This window comes from Elephas maximus, chromosome 3, assembly GCF_024166365.1.
Source record: "Elephas maximus indicus isolate mEleMax1 chromosome 3, mEleMax1 primary haplotype, whole genome shotgun sequence".
Classification (NCBI taxonomy): domain Eukaryota; kingdom Metazoa; phylum Chordata; class Mammalia; order Proboscidea; family Elephantidae; genus Elephas; species Elephas maximus.
The window spans coordinates 40,257,093-40,274,404 of NC_064821.1; the positions used below are offsets into that span (position 1 = coordinate 40,257,093).

Here is a 17,312-nt window from a genome sequence, read left to right on the forward strand (position 1 = left end):
ATCCGGTGTAGCTAGGAACCACGGTGTAGACTGGTATCCGTTATAGCTGGAAACCCTGGTGTAGACTGGCATCCGGTGAAGCGGGGAACCCCAGTGTAGACTGGCATCTGGTATAGCTCAGAATCCATTTAGAAACAGTCCTTGTGAAGGAGGAAATCGGCTGATAAAAGGATTGTGGCCTCTTGGAGCTGCGCTCACACCCTGCCCAGCCCAGCCCACACCTGCTGAGTCATCACTGTGGACTCTGCAGAGAACCCCACCTGGTCCCCTGCCTCCTACCCTACTTAAGTTGCTGACCCGGGCCCTCTCAGGGGAGGGCAGGGCCTCATCCTTCCCCACTTGGCCCTTCTGTCCTGTGCAGTGTGGGTTACACTGAAGGTCAGGTTCTACTCCATCTTCTTCTTCAGTACTGCCCAGACCCCTAGTTCCTCTGTCCTCTCTCTCTGGCCTGTGTCACCAGTCTGGGCTCCAGCCCTGAGTTCCGATGATGATGGCTTCAGTTGGCTGGGAGTGTGAGACCTGAGGGCTCTGAGGAGCCCAAGTCCCCAGGGGCCACGGAGGACAGCAAGGAGGTGTCCCAGCAGGTGGGGCAGCAGACTAAGCAGGGGCCGCCCGGAGCCATCCAGAGTGAGCCGGTGCCGGTGCCACCAAGCGCCATAGTGTTCCTGGCACCTGGCCCCTGGAAGAGAAGCCACGCCAAGCCCCTTGTTCCAGCTGTCGTGGACGGCGTGCTTATGTCTTGGGGCTTGTGCCCCCTAATTAAATCTAATGGGGTGGTGCTGATAGAAGGCTGGTGGTGGGGTGGGTAGGGCCACAAGGCAGGAGGGGAGAAGCTGTGCTTTAGGACTGGGTCCCACCCACTCCTATGCCATGGGGCACTGGGGCACCAAGAGTCAGAGAAACTGTCCTGGACTTCTGGGTTAGGCCCAAGCTTTGCCCTCTCCCATTATTTCATCTGCTATGAAGGGACTTTGCTGATGGAATTACAATCCTGACTCAGCTGACTCAGATGGGCCTGGAGTGCAGCCCAGGTAGGGACCTGTCGAGGGTGCCATGGGAGGGGCCGGGACAGGAACCTTGGTCTTTTGTCAGAAAGTGGAGTTCTGACATGCCCCCCTTGGTCTCCTGGATCCAGAATGGCATAGGTCCAGGTGAGGCCAGAGACACCAGTGCAGCCTTAGGGAGTGAGCCCTCCGGGGGCTGTGGGGTGCTACAGCATGGGGGGTGGGGGCGAGCCTCCTGGAGGGTGATGTGGCTCAAGGCTGCTTCCCTCTGAAGAACCTGCTTGTTGCCTGGGCTCCACCTCCCCTGACAACCACCTGCACCTGTCTCGGGAGCAGGTTTCATTCACTGGGCCCAGCGCCTTCCCCCTTCTGGGTGGGCTCCTTGGCAGTGGTGGTCCTAAGGGACCTGTGTAGGGCTGGAAGGCAGAGGCTGGGTGCTCAGGGCCATCCTTTCTTTGCGCCCCATCTTGCCCTGGTGGTGTTGCCGACTCCAGAGGCCCCAGCGCTCACCTCCTGTCTCTGTGCCAGCCGCAGAGCCAAAAACAAGCCGTCACACAACCCAGCTTTTTTTTACAAGTCTGTTTATTCAAAGTATCTGAAAATAGTAATAAGGCTTTCAACAACATTTAATAAATCTTCAAGATATTAACAATATGAAATACTAAGAATTCACTTCAAAAATCCAAAGTGTTCTAGATCATTCTAATATCATGCTGCTTTGCGCCTTGGTTGATGCTTTTTTGTCTGAGTGACTGGAATTCCAAACCCCTCTCTCTCCTGGAGTTAAAGGCCTGGAGGTTCCGGGACTCCCCCCACCTCGGCTGTTCCAAGCATTGCCTCACAGGGTGCGAGACCCACACGGGCATGGGTGTGCAGGCCAAGGAGGATGGGGGTGGGCCCCTGGCTCAGCAGCACTGTGGCCCTGGAGCCGGCCCTATACTGCCCAGTGGTCCCAGGTTCCTGAAGGGCAGGTGGAGGGAGGGGATGGGGCACCCTGAGGTCACAAACACTGAGGGGCCCTGCAGTGGCATCTCTGGATGCACTCACACCTCTCTGCTTGCGGAGCTCGGCTCCAACCTGCCAGAGGAGGGGCCACGATAGCGGCCCTGCCTAACTCAGCTTGGACACAGAAGGGCAGGCGCACACCCTCCTGTTCTGTCCACTTAACACACAAAAGTGCAACTCTCGGAGCAAGGCGCACAGGCATGGGTACTCTGAACCAAACGGCCTTCTGAAAGCCAGTGAGGCTGCACCGACCATCGGCTGCCCTCGAGCCGGGCCGCCTGACACCTGTGTGCACACTCTCTCTCCCTTGCTCCCTACCTGACCAGGAAGCGGCCCAGCACCCTTGCTGCTGACAGGCGCAGTGACCGCTGGAATGAAGGTTTATCTGTGAGCTCAGATGAGAAGAGGCAGGGTCGGCACTCAGTCACAGCACAGCTGCCATCTTAATCATGAATGAATCCACTCAGCCTGCTCGTTACAACTGCGAAGTAGAAATGCCTTGCCAACTCAACTCCCAACCTCCTGCCCAGTACCACCAAGCCGACGTGACCACGTGACTCCACACGGAATGGTCCCTGCGGGCAGCACCACACAGGACAATGTAAACAGGGAACCAGGCTTTGCTTCAGAGCAGGATAGTCCCCTACCTTTTAAATCTTCACAAAAGTGTGTACAATAAAATATGTACATAAGCACTTCAGAAAGTTTAAAAGAATCTCTAAAAAGTATATACAGGGTTAAAATATCTCCCGGTGCGGAAGGTGCCGGCCTGTGTGTAGGAATGTGCGTGGGCTCTGGCCCAGCCTCCCCTCCTCCGGCCCTGTGCCAGGCTTGCTGGGCCCACAGACGCCAGCCTGAAGCAGGAAGAGGCAACACCCCACAATCTTGGGGATAGAGACCTCAGCACGGGGCTCAAAGACACTAGCCTGAAGCAGGATGAGGAAACAATCCACAGTCTTGGGGACAGAAACTTCAGTGAGGTCGGTGGGCACAGCCCTGAGCTGGGCGGTGGAACCCTCCCAACCATCTCCAGAAAGTGGAGCAAACCTAGCAGCCTCACCAGCCCCCACCATCAATCAAGTGGCAAAGTGCCCAAGGGTTTCTCTGGAAGCGCTTCCAGGGAAAAGTCTCTGGAACAAGGGGAAGCATTGTGGCTAAAGGAAGACATTTGGCTGTGAGACATATATTTCCACATCGAAGGACAGGTGACTCAGCCTGCTCCTCTGAATTTCAATATACTGATTTATGGATGCTTCCTGACATGGAGCTTCAAAGAAGTGAGTGGCCCCGGTTTAAGGATGTGCGTGTGATAACGGCGCCAATACACAGCCCCTGACCCGGGGTCACGGCTCAGACACGGCCAGCTCAAACATGGCCAGCACGTATGTGCATGTGGCAACCCCACCTGTGCCTCACTTTGCTTGTTTAGAAATGCAAAAAATAATCAAATTTATGCTAAAAACAGATGATTTGGCTGAAAAAAGGTAGGTTCCCATTCTTCCTTTGGCCACAGTGGGAAGGACATGATCTGGGGCCGCGACATCCTAGAACACACCCAGATACACAGAGGGCTGTTCCCAAGGGGCAGGTGGAAGGAAGGAAACAAAGACGCAGATGCTGGGAGGGTCGCACTGTCCGTCTCACAAGTCTGGAAGGTGGGCGCTGCGAAGCCTAGCCCTGCACCTCCTCACCCTCCTCATCGTCTTCCTCCTCTGTGAAGTGGGTCTGCTTCTTGCGTACATTCCAGTGCAGACACTGGGCCAGGCTCTCAAACCAGTCTCTCACCGGGTCTTGGACGCAGATGGAGGGCAGTGGGTAGCAGGAGGTGGTGATGCTGATACTGGGGCAGGGAGAGATGCGGTGCAGCCAGGTCAGCCCGAGCACTTCCCTGAGCTGGCCAAGCAGCAGCTGAGCTGCAGGCCACAAGCTTGTCCCCACCAGCCTCAGTCTGCCCTGATAGCCTGCTTCCCAGGAAGAGAGCTCTGGATGGCGGGAACCTGCTCGAGCCTGTAACGCCCTCACCCTGCTCACACCACCCGCTGCCCCATCCTCTGACCCCTGAGTGAGGGGCTCCACGGTCAACCATGTCCTTCAGCCTCTCCCCGCTGGCCAGACCCAGGGCAGGCACTCAGTGGGTACACCTCTGCACCTCCCAGGACAGAGCGCCGTGGTCTGCCTGCCTCTACCCAGGGGACAGGAGGGGATGACCCAGGATGGTGACCAGCACCTCAAAGGTCCCCGGTGGCTGGGGCCCAGCAGGAAGGAGCGGACAAGTGCAGGACCTGGAAGCGGGGATGGGATCTCTAGCCAGCTTGGCACTGTGCCCTCTACTGGCCTTTCCCCTGCAGCCATGCTGGGCACCAGGCTTTCCAATACAAACCCTGCAGTGGCGGGGGGTGGGACGGGCGGGAAGGGGCCTTCACCTCCAGGTACATCCCTGGAAGGGCACATAGACCGGCTGCCCCTGTGGGCATGCCTAGGGCAGTGGAGAACGGGGAGCAGTGGGCGGACCCTCTGCAGGACAGGATTACGATGGAGTGTGCAAGTGGGTTGGCAGGGCACTGCAGTCAGGGTGCCCAAGCCCTCCCTATCCCTTTGTTCCTGGCTTCCTAACCAGTCCCGGCCCACATACCTGTCCCCATGGCCGATCTCCTGTCTCTTCCGTCCATCAAAGGAAACCCATACAGTGTTCCTGGCTTCTGGGGACAGCGTGATCTGGGAGCAAACAGAAGATGCATGGCCGTGGCATGGAGGCACAGCAGACATGGAGCTTCAGTTGGTCTCAGGGTGGCACCCACCCTCCCGCGTGCGGCCGGGGATTCTGGTAGGTCCAAAGGACTCGCACTCTCTGGGAGGCTCTCAACCCACAAGGTGGGATCCTCATTCTGATGCCCATTTCCCACTGGTGACCTTTCACCCTGGCCAGCCCTGAGCTCAGAGAACTGGCTGAGGAGAGGCTCCATGCACAGCCAGGGCCATATGAAGGAGGGAACTGCACTTGTGACTCAAGGGCAGGCCCCACCCGCCAGGCCAGGTAGACACGACCCAAAAGGTATCACATGAGAGGTGGGGGGAAGAGGCGTGGTGTAACGGCTGCGAGAGGTGTGTGGAGGCAGTGCAGATGCGAGCAACAAGCCTAGTGGGTTCTCACTGGCATGGCTGACCCCCCCGCCATTCATGGGGACAGCAGGAGCCATGCTCACCTTGAGCTCCACTCCGGCAGGGACCACAATGGGCCGGAAGGACAGTGAGTGTGGGCAAATGGGGGTGATCATGATGGCTGGGACGTTGGGGTGGATCATGGAGGCCCCGGCCGCAGCCGCATACGCTGTGCTTCCAGTCGGGGTGGACACGATCACGCCTGCTGGGACATGGGGGTCTCAGCGTGGCCACCTACCAGGTTGCCCCTCCAGTCTCCCACAGCCCCGCCAGGCCTGGCTGTCTTCTCTGGGTGCAAAAAGTTAGGCAAGCAGGGGCCCATCCTACTCACCATCACCTTGCACTGTGGTGATGAGGTGTCCATCCAGGTAGACGTCCACGTTGGAGAGGTAGGAAGAAGGGCCTCTGTCAATCACCACCTCGTTCAGGACCTGGGGGCACAGAGGGGCCACATGTACTCAGAGAACAGCAGGACACAGCACATGGTGTGGCCAAGGGGAGGGCACCGACATACCCCACCCAACACCGGCCGAAGAGATGGCCACCTGCACAGGGCATTTCCAACGGGCATTATGGGAGGCACAGTCACAACCTCCCAGGATGGGGGCTTAATCTCTCAGGGACTCTCCCAGGAAGACAGGAGGGCTTCTCTATGTGGGGGATCCCCAGCCGAAGGTCACCCCACATGCCTACAGACCTGGTACTGCATGACCTGCTTCCCGACCTCAGCGTCCGGGGCCAGTGTGCCGTTCTCTCTGACCCCATTTGGAGCCACTGCCTTCTTCCCCCTGAGCTCCTTCACAACCCCAACTTTGAGCCGGCTCCGGAGGATGATGGCTGCATTCCCTAGAAAGCCAGAAAGCTGGCTGAAGACAGGTGGCCCCACAGAGCAGGCGGAGACCTCGCCCGAACAGGGACCCTGCTTTGCCCCAACTGAGAGCAATGTCTCTGTGCCTTCTACAGAAAAATTATTCCCATCTACCATACAGAACATGTCTTCACGGCAGCTCTAGCCTGTGATCTGTTGACATGTTTCAATGTGCTAGTAGAAACGTTTGAACCATTCAGAATTTGGAAATCTCTGATTTTTGAAATTTAAATGTTGCTCTATGTGTCATTAAAAAAGAAAAACAAACACCAAAAACCCACTGAGAGGGCAATCTCATCTGGGGCTGGGTATCGGTTCCAGAATATCCCGACTCACCCTCTATCACCTGAGTAACTTGGGACTGGAAGTTCTCAAAGTTGAAGGGGGTCAGGAAGCCCAGGGAGCCGAGGTGGAAGGCCATGACAGGGGGCACACTGCCCTGTGGGCGGACGAGACAAGCACTCAGGACTTGGTCTGCCAGAGGCCACACAGGCTGCCTGGACTGCCCAGATGCAACGTGGGTTGGGGCCAGGCTCCCTGGCTCTACTGGAGAGTGGGCATCACCGTGAGGATCTGTGGGGGTTGGGGAGCTGTGCCCAAGAGCTGGGGGGTCCCAGCAGACACACCAGGAAGGCTGTTCAGGGCCTGCGGGTGGACTCGGGAGGGTGGGGTCCCATGAGCCCAAAGAGGCTGAGATGACGTGGGGTGACTGTGCCTGAGGTCAGGAACTAGGTAGCAGGGTCCAGGCTGGGCTGGAAGGAGGCTGGAGGAGGGGGTAGTGGGGAGGCCCAGAGAACACACAGAACCAGCAGGACCCCTTAACCAACTGGCCGGCAGGACAGGAAGGGGCCAGTGAGGAGACAGTGACATCTGGCTGTGGGAAGCCAACCATGGGCTCTGGAAGAGGAGGCAGCATGGCATGGATGTAGCAGGCAACACGTACATGGCCAGGTAGGGGGGTGGGGGGGCCTTGGCAGGGCTCTGCTGCAACAGGCAGCTGTCACCCCCCATGAGAGACTGCTGGGCTAAGGACTGAGGACAGCAAAGAGGTGGCTGTGTGACAGTGACAAGAGGACAGCCGGATCGGCCAAGGATGTGGCTGTCAGGGAGCAGACACCTAGGGTGGCGACAGCTCAGAGGCAGGCCCTGGACAGAAGGACAGCACTGGACGCAGCAAGTGAGGTGAAGCCAGGCTGGTGGCATGTGGGCCGTGGTATCCCACCTCCCAGCGCTCTAACACCTCAGCCCACCCCCAGCGACCAGTCCACAGGTCCCCTGAGGCGCCTGCCCCGCTGGCCTCATCTTGCTTTTCTCTGCTTCCCATGGGACCCTCCAGAGCACTGTAGTCTGGGTCCCTCAGGGGTGGCCTTAGATGACCCTGGGCTTCCTTCCAGACCCTCTGTGGTACCTCCATGGGTCCCACTCGCAGCCCCTCCCGTCCTCTGCCTGGATCTGCAGCCACCCTTCTTGGATGTCTCCGGTCTGGGCCTCGCACTCACATGCCCCTGCCTGTGCTCCCAATGCAGCCTGTGCCCTGGCAAGGACAGGAGTGGGCACAGTGGCAGACCATTCTGCACAGGATTATCTGCACATCTCTCTACCACCAAGTGAACTTTAGCGAGTCAGTCCGCATCACGGCAAGAACACCCTACAGTGCCTCATCTCTGTGGCATGAAGCTGAGATGGGAAGAAGATGAACGTCACACTCTGAAAGCACCTCCCTACGCTGCACTGAACTACAAATGTGCTGGCCTCACACGTCACCTGGAAGAGGGAGGAGGCGTACAGGAGGGTCCCATCTCCACCCAGGCAGATGATGAAGTCGATTTGATTGGAAATGTCATCATAATCTGGAAAAAAAACAAAAGGAAACAAAAGCCCTCACGTTACCCTTGGTCGAGAGCTGCAGTATGGCCAGCGCCAATGACTGGGAGGTATGCTGGAAGCTTCCATCAGATATAGGGTCCTGTCTATAAACCATGTGACAGAGAACAGAAACTCACCTTCTCTGAAAGTGCAGAATTTCTTCTTTACTGGTCCGAAGTTCTCATCACTCACGATAGCGGGGTCTTCCAGAACTTTCTTTTCCACATACACAATCATGTTGTTCTCCTAGAAGCAAAATGTGCCTGAGGCTTTTCTGGAGCCCCAGCAGGCCCCACCAACAAATCCCAGTTTAGGGCACAGGGGCTTTCCTAAGCCTCTTTTTAACACTAACACGCAAGGTAACAATGATTCCTCTTTGTGGCCACAGGTAGATTTCAATTTGCTCATTTCACATACAGACTTACGCCCTGTAGGTCCTGTCGGAGGCTCTGTGATGCTTGTTCTGACTTTAAGGGCTCCCGGCCCGGGCAGACTGAGGCCTCCCCATGCCTCGCTCTCCCAGAGGGGGTGCAGGTTAGTGGGGTACAGGCAAAAGCACCCTGCCTGGGCTCACCTCCATGAGGTACACACAGAGCTCCTTGAAGGGCTGCAGCAGGCTGGCGTCGCGGATCTTTTTGACAACAAGGACGCTCTTTGGAGCCTTGTTCCACGTCAGCCTCTGGCTCGCAGGGTCCTGGATGTGCCTTTGTGGGGAGGAGAGGGGGGTCACTCCACACGCAGCCTCCTCTCCAGGACAAGGGCACGAGACATGGAAAGGGTTAAACACCCTAAAACACACACTCAAGGCCATCGGTCTGCGGGTTTCATCTGTGCCGTGGTCGTGCCCTGGCTGTTGTACTTTTGCCAGGCCTGCTCACTGGTCCCAGCTCCAGCACTGGCTGGCAGATTTGAAGATACCCCGATTTACGAACAAGGCTGACTGCCCCGTTCGATCCAGATGGCATCCTTCCCGTTGCGAACGGAAAGCCCTGCTTGGCTGTCCCTCACAGTCTCTGAGCCCCAGGCCATGAACCCAGAACCTCCACAGACCCCCCCCATACCCTCATCGTTATAGGTGCTGGTCTCGGTTCCTAATGAACCTACCACCTTGGGAACAAGAGCCCTGATTTTGGGCCAAGCTGCGCTCTCACCTTGCCCAGAGCCAGCAGGGGATGCCTCCTCCCATGGCCACTCCCAACCCCCCAACTCTGGAGCTCCGCCACCCAGGACCCCTGCAGACCCGTGTGTCCCACTGACTTGCATGGGGTGCAAGTGGCCAGTCCCATCCTCACCTTTAGGAGAACCACCTACTCACCGGTAACTTGAAAAGTGAAAAGCACCTTGTTTAAAGTCAGCTGTTGCCCTACCTAAGGGCAATTTCCAGAGGTTTCCGCAGTGTTCTGACTTGGGCTGTGAGGTGGAAGCATGGCGCTGGGAGCTGGGGTGTTCCTCCCAAGGCAGAGCCCACCCTACTCAGCCCTAGAACACCCCGGGACCTGCCTGGTGGGCGACACTGACTCCTGCAGGTCCATCTCTGCTGCATCAGCTGGCGGTCAGGGCTGCTAAGGGCCAGAGCCGAGCTGCAAGCACCTCAGCTTCCATACTTCCTCCTCTCGGATTGTTGGGAAACAGCTTCTAAAACTGCAGTGTAAGCCCAGCAAAAAGGTTTCCCTCTCCAATAAAAGCCCCCAAGCTGAGAAACCTGCTCAAAATGACACCTCACCAGGGACAGCAGACCCCAAAATATGACAACTCCACACACCGTTGGTGTTGGTAGAGGGCACAGGTGCACTCACCCCACCCGGGTGGGCCTGGCCAATGACACCTCAGCCGCTGCCTCCTCTGGGAGCCTTGTCGCCAGCCCCCCGGATCTCAGCTGCTGACAAGGAGCCTCCTGCTCCTAGAAGGCTGCAGGGCGCCAGCAGCAAGTGGCCATGCTGTACTGAACCACAGGAATGTGACCCAAGCCCACCACAGGGACACTCCCCACTGCAGACCTAACTTTTGCATCTACAAACCAAAAACAGAGCACAACTGAGCCGGCCCCATCCAAGGAGCTTCTGCAAATGAAACATCCACAAAGCAAACTTGCTTAGGCATCTCACTGTTTATTATATATGGCCCTCTTACTTAATCTCCTACTTAAAAAGGCCTCAAGATTACCTTTCAGGGCCAAGAGAGAAAGCCTCAAGACTGCCTCCATACACAAGCTCACAGAGACCTTTGACCTGGCTCCTTTGGCGTGGCGCCCCCAACAAACCAGCACCCAGAGAGGAGCCCTGAGTGTGGACTACATGCCTGGGTGAGAGGTGCAGGCTGAAGTGTCTTCTCTTCCAGCTGCTCTCGACAGTGCCTTCTAGCACTTTCCCAGAAGCACAGAAAACCGAAGTGACCGCCCATCTGGTGGCCAGTCCTGGCCCACGGAATCGGCTTGCTGTGGGAGGAGCTCCTGGGCCACAGTCAGGTGGAAGCGCCCGTTGCCCAACAAGTCGGACACTTGTCACTGGCCTCAGGCAGCAAGTAACTCTAACTGGCTCTGGATAGCCCCTTCGCCTCACACTGACTGTCCCTCCCCTGCCCTTCGAGCAGGGCCAGCCAACCCCAAGGCTCCCAGCTGTCCCCCTGCTCAGGCCTGAGTGTCAGTCCTGTGTGACCACAAACCAGTTATTCCACTTCCTGCTGGGTCACCTGTAGCCAGGCAGGATCCTAGGCCATGAGGGCACCAAGCTGGCACAGTGGATGTGGCCCCTCTAGAGAGGAACCTGGGCCATGAGGGCATCACACCTGTAGCCCTTGTCAGCATGGGGCTGAGCCACACAAGACGGCAATTTCACACGTATGAACCCAATATAAACTACATGTTCACGGTAAAAATCTCAGTCAGTGAAGGCCCTTGCCATTACCTCTCTGACAATGTCTTACTTGTGAACGTTAGGGGAAAAGTTAAACACGGAATTAAGCTCCTGCCCTGCACAGGCCCTGAGAAGGGGCGGCAGAGACAGGGGAACAAAGAGTTGCCCCTGCATCCCTAGGGGACTCTGATCCCACAGATAGTCCTGGCTCCCACAGCGGTCGCCACGGCAACCTGTAGATTTGGGGGGGCTTGTGGGTAGAGAAAGCTGACAGCCCAGGAGCGCCCCCACTCAAACGCGTCCTGAGCCCCTGGCATGGAAGGTTCATCAGGGGCTCTGAGCGTGCCCTGACAAGCCCTCATCGGGCAGCAGACAGAGACAGAAAACAACAAAGAGCCGCAGTACAGTTAAGGCCAGGCGGCCAGGAGCCCCTTTCACAGTGACACTTGGTTAAGACACAAACGACAAGAGGAAGACTGGGAGGAGCCTCAGCCGAGGAGTGGCCAGCACCAGGCTGAGGCCAGTCTGAGCCTGGTGTGCACTGCTGGGGAGCACGGGGAGGTGGGGCAGCAGGAACTGGCAGGCAGGACCCTGCTCTGAGCCCCCAGGACTCTGTGGGGCACATAAGGTGTGGCTGTGCCTTGACTGGATTCTTCAAATTGTGGCTGCTGTGCACAGAGCTCCTGGTGGGGATGCCCGAGGGGCCGCAGTGGACAATGCTGTTATAGGGCTTGGGGATGGGTTTTGGGGTCAAAAGGACAGGTTTGGCTACTGGGTGGGGAGGGGCGGGCAAAGGAGAGGCCAGGCACCACCCCGACTATGTCTGCAGAAGTAACTAGACAATGTGGTGTTGGGGCAGCTCAGTTCTGGCCGAGTCCAGTCTGAAATTCTGCAGGAAAGCCCCAGCCAAGGCCGGCAGCAGCCCAAGGCCACCAGGCTCTACCACCTTACCCGCAGCATCTGCGTAGGCAACACCTCAACAAAGTTGGCCACAAAGCAGCCACCCGTGCTGACGGGCAAGGGTGGACGAGACATCGTCAATACTGGGACGGATGTGGTCACCACTTCACAATTTGCAAAGTGGCTCCGTGGACAGCCTGGGCGGTGAGGGTGTGTCCTGCCACGTGGGGCCTGTTTGGGGAGTCCTGACTGAGGGGGCAAGGCCTCCACCCACCCTGCCGTGACCCCGCTGTCTGGGGATGAGGACACCATGTGTCACTGTGCAGCCGGGAGCAGCAGGGCCTCCTGTTAAGGGAGGTGATACAACGACCTACTCCTTCATGAATCTGACGCGCAGGAATCACTCTTCTTCCCTTCACAATCACGGTAAGCATGTCACGTCTCTGTGGCGCGGATGTGCTGTGATGTGTGGGGCCATAAAGCCGCAGCCCCGAGGCCTCAAGTGTACAACCTCAAAGACATGGCCCTGCAGGGCTCACCTGAGCAGGTAGGCTGCCACGTGATCGATCCTTTTAGAATAAGGTATGTCCCACTGTCCCCAAAGGCTGAGCCCGAGGTGGAATTTTAACCTTTCAAACATTAGGCAGTCACGTAAGAATATGTTCTTGTCCCTGTGAAACACACACCAGGAGACCCACGCAGAGTGCAGGACAGGACGCGGGGATGGGGTGCACGCCCCCTTGAGGCTACCCAACACCAGGCTCAGCTGCACAAGGAGTGGGTGGCAGAGCCCCTGACGATCAGAAGCTGAGTGAGCTGGCAGCACAGGCCACCTCAGTTTTAGAGCCTCTTTCAGAGGCAAAGCCCTGGACAGACACACACAAGGGGAGTGGGGTCCCTGGGGCCATCTGGTGCAACGCCCCCTGGCCACTTAGATGGCACCTGATAGCAGCAAGGTGGGAGACTTCCTAAACAAGAAAAATGAGACGAGAAGAAAACTGACAAGTGCGTCTGCAGTTCTGAAATAATCAGACGAGAAACATAGCTGGCCACCAAGTGTGCTGGTCTGGGGCACTGTCGGCTTCCCCCAAAGCAATTCACAGCTAAAACAACATAAACTGGAGCTTCTCCTGCTGAGGGCCATCCTGCCTGCTGGGCCCATGGCACGGCTGGGATGTGGCACCCTTGTGTCTGCAGGTACATGTGCCATTCCCTGCTCAGTGCCCGCGTACTCAGAGGCCGATTATGAGGCAGTACACCTCATGCTGAGGGTCAGATCTCTCACCATCACAGCAGTCACACACCGACAGGGCCCCCCAAGCCCCCCATATCCCCCCACACCTCCCTCTGACACGCACTTGAGGCCTGGTTATGAGGCAGCACACCTCATGCTGAGGACTGGTCTCTTGCCATGATGGCGGTCATGCCTGAAAAGGGGCCCCCTGCCCCCGCCCCGCACTTACATGATGGTCTGCGGGTTCTGCAGCACACAGGCCTTTGGTCCAAAAGTGGTCACTGGGCATGGCCCGTGCAGGGAGCGGGTCCTCCTGTGGGGAGAGGGCAGGTGAGAGTCAGCGAGAAGGAGGGCAGCACGAGGGCAGGACGCTAAGGACAGCCACAGACAGAACCTAGAGAATATTTTACTTCCAATAGTTTCAGCCCTGTTGTTGCCTGCATTCCATGCGAGGTCCAGAAGGTTCCACCTGCCCGCCGGGTGTGCCTGTAGCACTCACTGCCGCATACTATGAAAGCCCAGCAGCGGTCCTGAGATGCACCAGAGACCAGGAAGCTGGGCGGCTCCTTAGGACAGTGACACCCAAAGGGAGGTAGGTTCTGGCTGCCCAGACCATAGGGACGAGACCTGGGGTGAAGCCTGAGTTCTGAATTCGTGAAAAGTGTCTCAGCGGTTCTATGCGAGGCCTAACCCTCGATCTACGCTTGGGAATCAGGACCTTAGAAACAGCCCCCAAACAACCTAGATTAAAATCTAGCAAAAACGTCTGCTCTGCCAATAAGAAAGATACAGTTGAATGGGTGATTTTCCAATAACTGCCCAGTGACCCACTAAACCTGATTAACAAAACCATGGGCTGCCACGGCCAAGGAGCCTCTGTGACACAGTAACCCTCAGGCTCCTCCCCCAGCTCCCATGACATGGTGACCCCAGGTTACTCCCACTGTCTATGTGGGGTCGCAGGCCACACAGCGGGGCTTCTGGATGAAGAACTACGAGGCTTGTTTAATAAGAACTCTAATCAGGAACCTCAAAGACGCCTGGAAACGCACTCTGGGGCGTACAGAGAACAATGCGCTTCCCCACGTGGGGTCTGATGGTCTACCCCCTTCCCTCAGGACAGGCTGCCGGACGTGTCCACCAAGCTGTGACTGTCTGGTCCATGTCCTCGAATAGAAACGTGATATGCCAAGAACAAACCCAAACCCAGAACCGAAAGTAACTCTGCCAAGAAAATGCCACCACTGCCCTGAGGTGGCCTGAAGGAGGAGGAGGAAATGAAATGAAACCTGGCATGACAACACACCCGGGGAGATGCACTTGGGCCACTAAGCACACGGTCAGAGGGTCTGCAGCCCCCCAGTAAGTTAGGGGCCATGTGGCTCTCCCTCCCACATGCGGAGACCGCTCATTCTTTAAACAACTTTCTACCAAAGCAGGGCCCACCACTGGCATTTCCCAGATACGGCCCTTGTTCTGGGGACATAGGGGCACCCCTCGCACTTCCTCCTAACCCATACGTTATGGACCTGCGGTCAGAGGATACCCCAGTGCAGCCCCAGCCCTGGGCCCGGCCTCGCTCTCACACTGTTATCCCCACCATGACTTGCAGAGTGGCCACAGGGCAGCCTGGGCCAGGAGGGAGCAGCTCGCCCATAAGCCTGTCCCAGCATATGAGAGAGTGTGCGGCCACCTCTGCAGAGAACAGAGGGACATGAGACTTCTGCAGCTGCTACCCCAACCCCTCGGTGGACCTGCTGTGACCCCTCACCCGGCTCATGCATCCCGCACCCATGCTAACCCAACTTACCCTTCAGCCTGCCCACCCACCCATTCCTGCACCCCTGGTAGACCCGACGTGACTCCTCATACCACCCCACCCATCAGACCCTGGACTCTCAGGAGAGCAGGATTCCAAAGGTGATGTCCTTGAGCCATACAGCTTCCATAGAGCAAAGCACACTCAGGGCACAGAGCATGTCCTGATTATAATGGCTTTGGTCTCACATCAAGTCAGTGTGGGCTCCCGCTAGGCAGTTACACGGTGACAGCCCATCTGGGAGTGTACACTCCCAGTGTCCCACAGACCCCCCATGGGTCTCTCGCTCCCTCCTCTCAGGACAACAGGCCCACCTCTCCATTCCCACATGGACAGCACCCCAGCCCCACCTCTGAGACAGATACCACATTCATCAACATTTACATGCAGAGATATACATTACTTGAAAAAATTCTTGGTGACAGTACTAATTATATAATGAAATCAAAGACAGGGTGGCCCATCGCACCTGAACTCCTTGGTGCTCCCCAGGGCGGGGGAGGCAGAGAGGCTGCGGGATTTGGCCCGGCCCCGGATAGGGTGGCTGTGGCTCCAGTCCTCATCCCCATGGCATGCCGTGCAGTGGTACGGGGCCAGGTCCGGGCTCAGCTCTCTGCTCAGGCTGTTCTTCTCCTGCTCCATGGCCACAGCCAGTGAGTGAGGATGTTGGGCAGAGAAACACAGATGCCTGAATTCATTGAAACAAAGCCAAGTGAATAAACACAGATATCTAACCACACACACACACACACACACACGCACACACTTCAACAAGAAAAACGGCTAAAGTTCAATTCACCAAAAAACCTTTGAGGACTCCAAAGTCTACCTGTGGTTTCTGAATCACTCCAGAGGAGCCAAAAGTCAAAGAACAAGACAAACCACTGGGCCAGAGCTATCACAAATCAGGACAAAGGGGTTACCTGCCACGGGAGGGCCACACCCAGAAGCAAGCACCCTTGTGGCCAAACAGCAAGATCAAAACACAGTCACGCTATAGACAATATGGCTTGTCCACCAGGTAGAAACACACCTGTAAGTCATTAAACACCTCTTGGTCCTTGACAGAGAGGGAAGACCAAAATAAACACAGAAGCGCAGAATAGGTAGAGCTAACAAGTCTGTGGCAACAAATAAATACCGGATTCCACATCCTGCAAACAGAGTCAACATTTTTAATCTAGCACCTATGAAACATTGACCAAAGCTGACCTACTAAGCCTCAAAGAAAACTTCAAATTCCAAAGAGTAGCCAAGGTAGAGAACCTCATGTTCTGACCACAGTACAGTAAAACCAGAAAAATAAATAAGTACAAAGAAAACAATCCTCCAACCACTGGGAATTTTAGAACCTTCTCCTAACCAACTTAAAGATCAAAATCGATGTCAAAACCAACATTAAGATCAACACAGTGAAGACAGCCTACAGAATGACATAAGAAAATATTTAGAAATTGTGTATCTGATAAGTGTGTTGAATCCAGAATATATAAAGAACTCCTACAACTCAACAACAAAAAGATTAAAGAACCCAATTAAAAATGGGCAAAGGACTTGAAGTGACATTTCTTCAAAGGTGATATATAAGTGGGCAATAAGCACATGAAGGGTGTGCAATATCATTATTCATTAGGGAAATGCAGATCAAAACCGCAATTAATTACCACTTCATACATACAAGGATGGCTATTATCAGAAAAATGGGATGTGGAGAAATCGAAACCCTCGTCCATCGCTGGTAGGAATATAAAATGGCGCAGCTGCTGTGGAAAATAGTTTGGCGGTTCCTCAAAAAGTTTAACACAGAAATATCATATGAGTTCACAATTCTACTCCTGGGTATATACCCCAGAAGCACTGAAAGTAGGGACTCAAACAGATTCGTGTACACCACTGTGCACTGCAGCACAACTCACAACAGCCAAAAGGCGGAAACGACCCAAGTGTCCATCAACAGACGAATGGATAAGCAAAATGTGGTCCATCCATACAATGGAATATTATTCAGCCATAAAGAGAAACGATGCATTTAGTTTATGTTAATTGTGGTAGAACGTTTTGGATGAGGACAGCTACAGTGGTGGCACACATTAAAAATGTAATCAATGTCACTGAGCTGTAAATGTGGAAGCTGTGTTGGTGTGTCTGTTTTCACCACAACAAACAAACAAGAGAAAAACAATTTTTAAAAAAAGGAGTAATGTTACAACATGGACCTTGAAAACATTATGCTGAGTGAAAAAAGCCAGACACAAATGGTCACAGAGTGTATGATTCCATTTATAGGAAACGTCCGGAATAGAGAAACGCACAGAAACAGAAAGTAGATTAGAGGTTACTAGGTGCTGGGGGAAGGGGGAAATGGGAGCTATTGCTTAATGGGTGCTAAGTTTCTGTCCGGGGTGACGAAAAGTTTTGGAAATAGTGGTGATGGTTGCCCAACCCTGTGAACGTATTTAATGTCACTGAATTGTACACTTAAAACGGCTGGTATGGAAAATTTCATGTTCTATAGATTCTGCCACAAATAAATTTTAGGGTCATCTCTGAAATAAACAACATTCACATATAGAATCCACACAACAGCAAAGCCTACAGGGCCCTG

General features: G+C 55.5%; 1 protein-coding gene across 2 annotated transcripts in view; it reads right to left on the minus strand.

Annotated features, from left to right (window-relative positions):
- Window positions 1–1,558: 1,558 nt before the first annotated feature.
- NADK (NAD kinase) overlaps window positions 1,559–17,312 on the minus strand; it is a 35,501-nt gene continuing 19,747 nt past the window's right edge. For both annotated transcript variants that reach the window (XM_049877636.1, XM_049877635.1), the window contains exons 2-12: window positions 15,177–15,395; window positions 13,118–13,201; window positions 8,477–8,606; window positions 8,040–8,148; window positions 7,801–7,886; window positions 6,373–6,475; window positions 5,866–6,014; window positions 5,500–5,599; window positions 5,213–5,370; window positions 4,642–4,724; window positions 1,559–3,849 (exon numbers count right to left, since the gene is read on the minus strand). In XM_049877636.1, coding sequence (XP_049733593.1) covers window positions 3,681–3,849; window positions 4,642–4,724; window positions 5,213–5,370; window positions 5,500–5,599; window positions 5,866–6,014; window positions 6,373–6,475; window positions 7,801–7,886; window positions 8,040–8,148; window positions 8,477–8,606; window positions 13,118–13,201; window positions 15,177–15,349 — 1,344 coding nt within the window. In that variant the 5' untranslated portion in view covers window positions 15,350–15,395 and the 3' untranslated portion in view covers window positions 1,559–3,680. The remainder of the gene's footprint in view (window positions 3,850–4,641; window positions 4,725–5,212; window positions 5,371–5,499; window positions 5,600–5,865; window positions 6,015–6,372; window positions 6,476–7,800; window positions 7,887–8,039; window positions 8,149–8,476; window positions 8,607–13,117; window positions 13,202–15,176; window positions 15,396–17,312) is intronic.